The 2,184-nt window shown below is 43.1% G+C and overlaps 1 protein-coding gene across 1 annotated transcript; it reads right to left on the reverse strand.

The window, feature by feature from the left end:
• Window positions 1-1,207: 1,207 nt before the first annotated feature.
• FOXG1 (forkhead box G1) lies at window positions 1,208-2,178 on the reverse strand. Its single transcript, XM_009696604.1, is given in 2 exon segments — window positions 1,208-1,779; window positions 1,781-2,178. Coding segments are annotated over 2 exon segments (900 nt in total). The 5' UTR covers window positions 2,177-2,178; the 3' UTR covers window positions 1,208-1,275.
• Window positions 2,179-2,184: the final 6 nt, after the last annotated feature.

Genomic DNA, 2,184 nt, shown 5'->3' on the forward strand with positions numbered 1-2,184 from the left:
TCATACCAACAATTTTTAAGCAGACTTGATAAACGTTCTGCCCCAAAACGGGCATCACTATAGTGGCCGTGATGTTTAATTAAATACCCTGATCCTTTACATTTGAAAATACTGCTGTTAAAGACAATATGATCGGGGGGGGGGGGGGCGGGGGGAGAAAGGAGCATGTGAAAAATGGTGGACTGCTGTAATAAGCAGCGCTCTGATCTCCCCAACTTTAAAGCATCTGGCATATTAATTTTAGTTAATAAAAGAGACAAAAAAACTATCAAGTATATATGAATTTAGCCTATTTTTTTTATTTCTGTGTGTTCATAGTAAACATTTTTGTAAGTGACAAACACGGGCATATGACCACAGTATCACAATCAAGAAATTTTAAGACGACATTAACAATCACTCAAATTTATGCGGCATTTGCGCAACACAGGTTACATATTTGCAAGGTTTACCTATAAGTACAATAGGTATTAACATTTCACTACATTTAGAAAAAAAATAAAGGTGACCTGTTAGTGACCACATACATCAAAATATACACAACACAAACTGAAGGCAATCATTAATTTTGTCCCCTTCTGATTCATTTGAACGGGCAGTGCTGCAAACTGAAATAATGTTGCTGTTTTTTAAATTACTCCGTACACTGAGTGCATTTTCTAAAACCCAATCTTTGGTCTAAAAGTAAACAAACAAACAAACGAGGAAAAAAAAAAAAAAAAAAAAAAAGAACCCCAGAAAAGCAGTTCGCTAAAGAAAAGGATAAAATCATAAATGGCCAAAATGTAGTTCTTGGGTATCTTTCAGTATTAATTCTGCTTAAATACAAATTACTTTTAAAGTTTTTTATAGTTTCCATAAATTTAGTGGTAGTTTGATTTTTTTTTTCTTTCAAGGTCTGCACCCACCGACATATCCATGATAACTTATAATACTGCAAACATGGAGAATCTGGCGGCTTTTAGTGATAGACTTATCGTATTTGAATAAAAAAATTGCAAAAGCAGTCACTATTTAGATACACATTCTACTATAATTTTGTCTTCCAAACTTCATAGTCTACAATGTAATCTCCCCACATTGCACCTTGCTGACACTCCTCACCTTGGTGGAATAATAAACAACCCTAAAGACTGAACAAACGTACAGAAAATGGGGGACTTAATAAAAAATACCTGGACTTTTTTGTTTTGCTTTTTTTTTTGTTTCCTTTTAATTATCATTTACAATGCAAATGTGTGTAAAATGTTCACTTACAGTCTGATCCCATGGATGTTAATGTATTAAAGGGTTTGAAGAAGACCCCTGATTTTGATGTGTGAAATAATCAGAAAGTCCTCCGGAAAGTCCCGTTGTAAAACTTGGCAAAGAAGGTCTTAAGGACTCACAGGGGAGAGTGGAGGGCGCCTGTGGCGACGTGGAGGAGGAGGCTGCCCTGGCCGTCATTGAAGTGCTGCTTTGAGAAGTCATTGAAGGGTGAGGAACGTGGGGGAAAAAGTAACTCGTCTGTCCTGCTAGGAGGTTTACAGAGCAGGGGTTTAGGGAATAGGTGCCGGAGCAGGGAACTGACAAGCCACACGGCACTGAAGCGGCCAGAGCTGCTGCTGTGAGGTGATGAGTGGCATAAGGTATCTCTCCATTGACTAGTCTATCAACGCTTAACCCATTAGACGTGGAAAAGGAGTGGTTGTTTCCCAAGGAGTTTTGAGTCAACACTGAGCTGTAGGGCATGGGGTGGCTGGGGTAGGCGGACGTGGTCCCATTGTAACTCAAAGTGCTAGCTGGCCCGGGGGTGGTGCAGGGAGAGGAAGGGGGACATAGGCCAGTACAAGGATCCTGCCCTATCCATGAATGTCAGTCCAGTGGAGGTGAGCCGGGCGCCGCGCTTGAAGGCCAGCTTGGCCCGCGAGGTGGTGGAGCGCCGGCGGAGCTTGCCGGTGGTGCCCCCGATGAAGACGTCGTCGCTGGAGGGGTCCAGCATCCAGTAGTTCCCTTTGCCCGGGTCGTCGTAGTGGCGAGGCACCTTGACGAAGCACTTATTGAGGGAGAGGTTGTGGCGGATGGAGTTCTGCCAGCCCTGCTTGTTCTCCCGGTAGTAGGGGAAGTTCTTCATGATGAACTCGTAGATGCCGTTGAGCGTCAGGCGCTTCTCGGGGCTCTGCCGGATGGCCATCATGATGAGCG

The sequence above is a fragment of the Cariama cristata genome, unplaced genomic scaffold (assembly GCF_000690535.1).
Source record: "Cariama cristata isolate BGI_N322 unplaced genomic scaffold, ASM69053v1 scaffold29513, whole genome shotgun sequence".
Classification (NCBI taxonomy): Eukaryota; Metazoa; Chordata; class Aves; order Cariamiformes; family Cariamidae; genus Cariama; species Cariama cristata.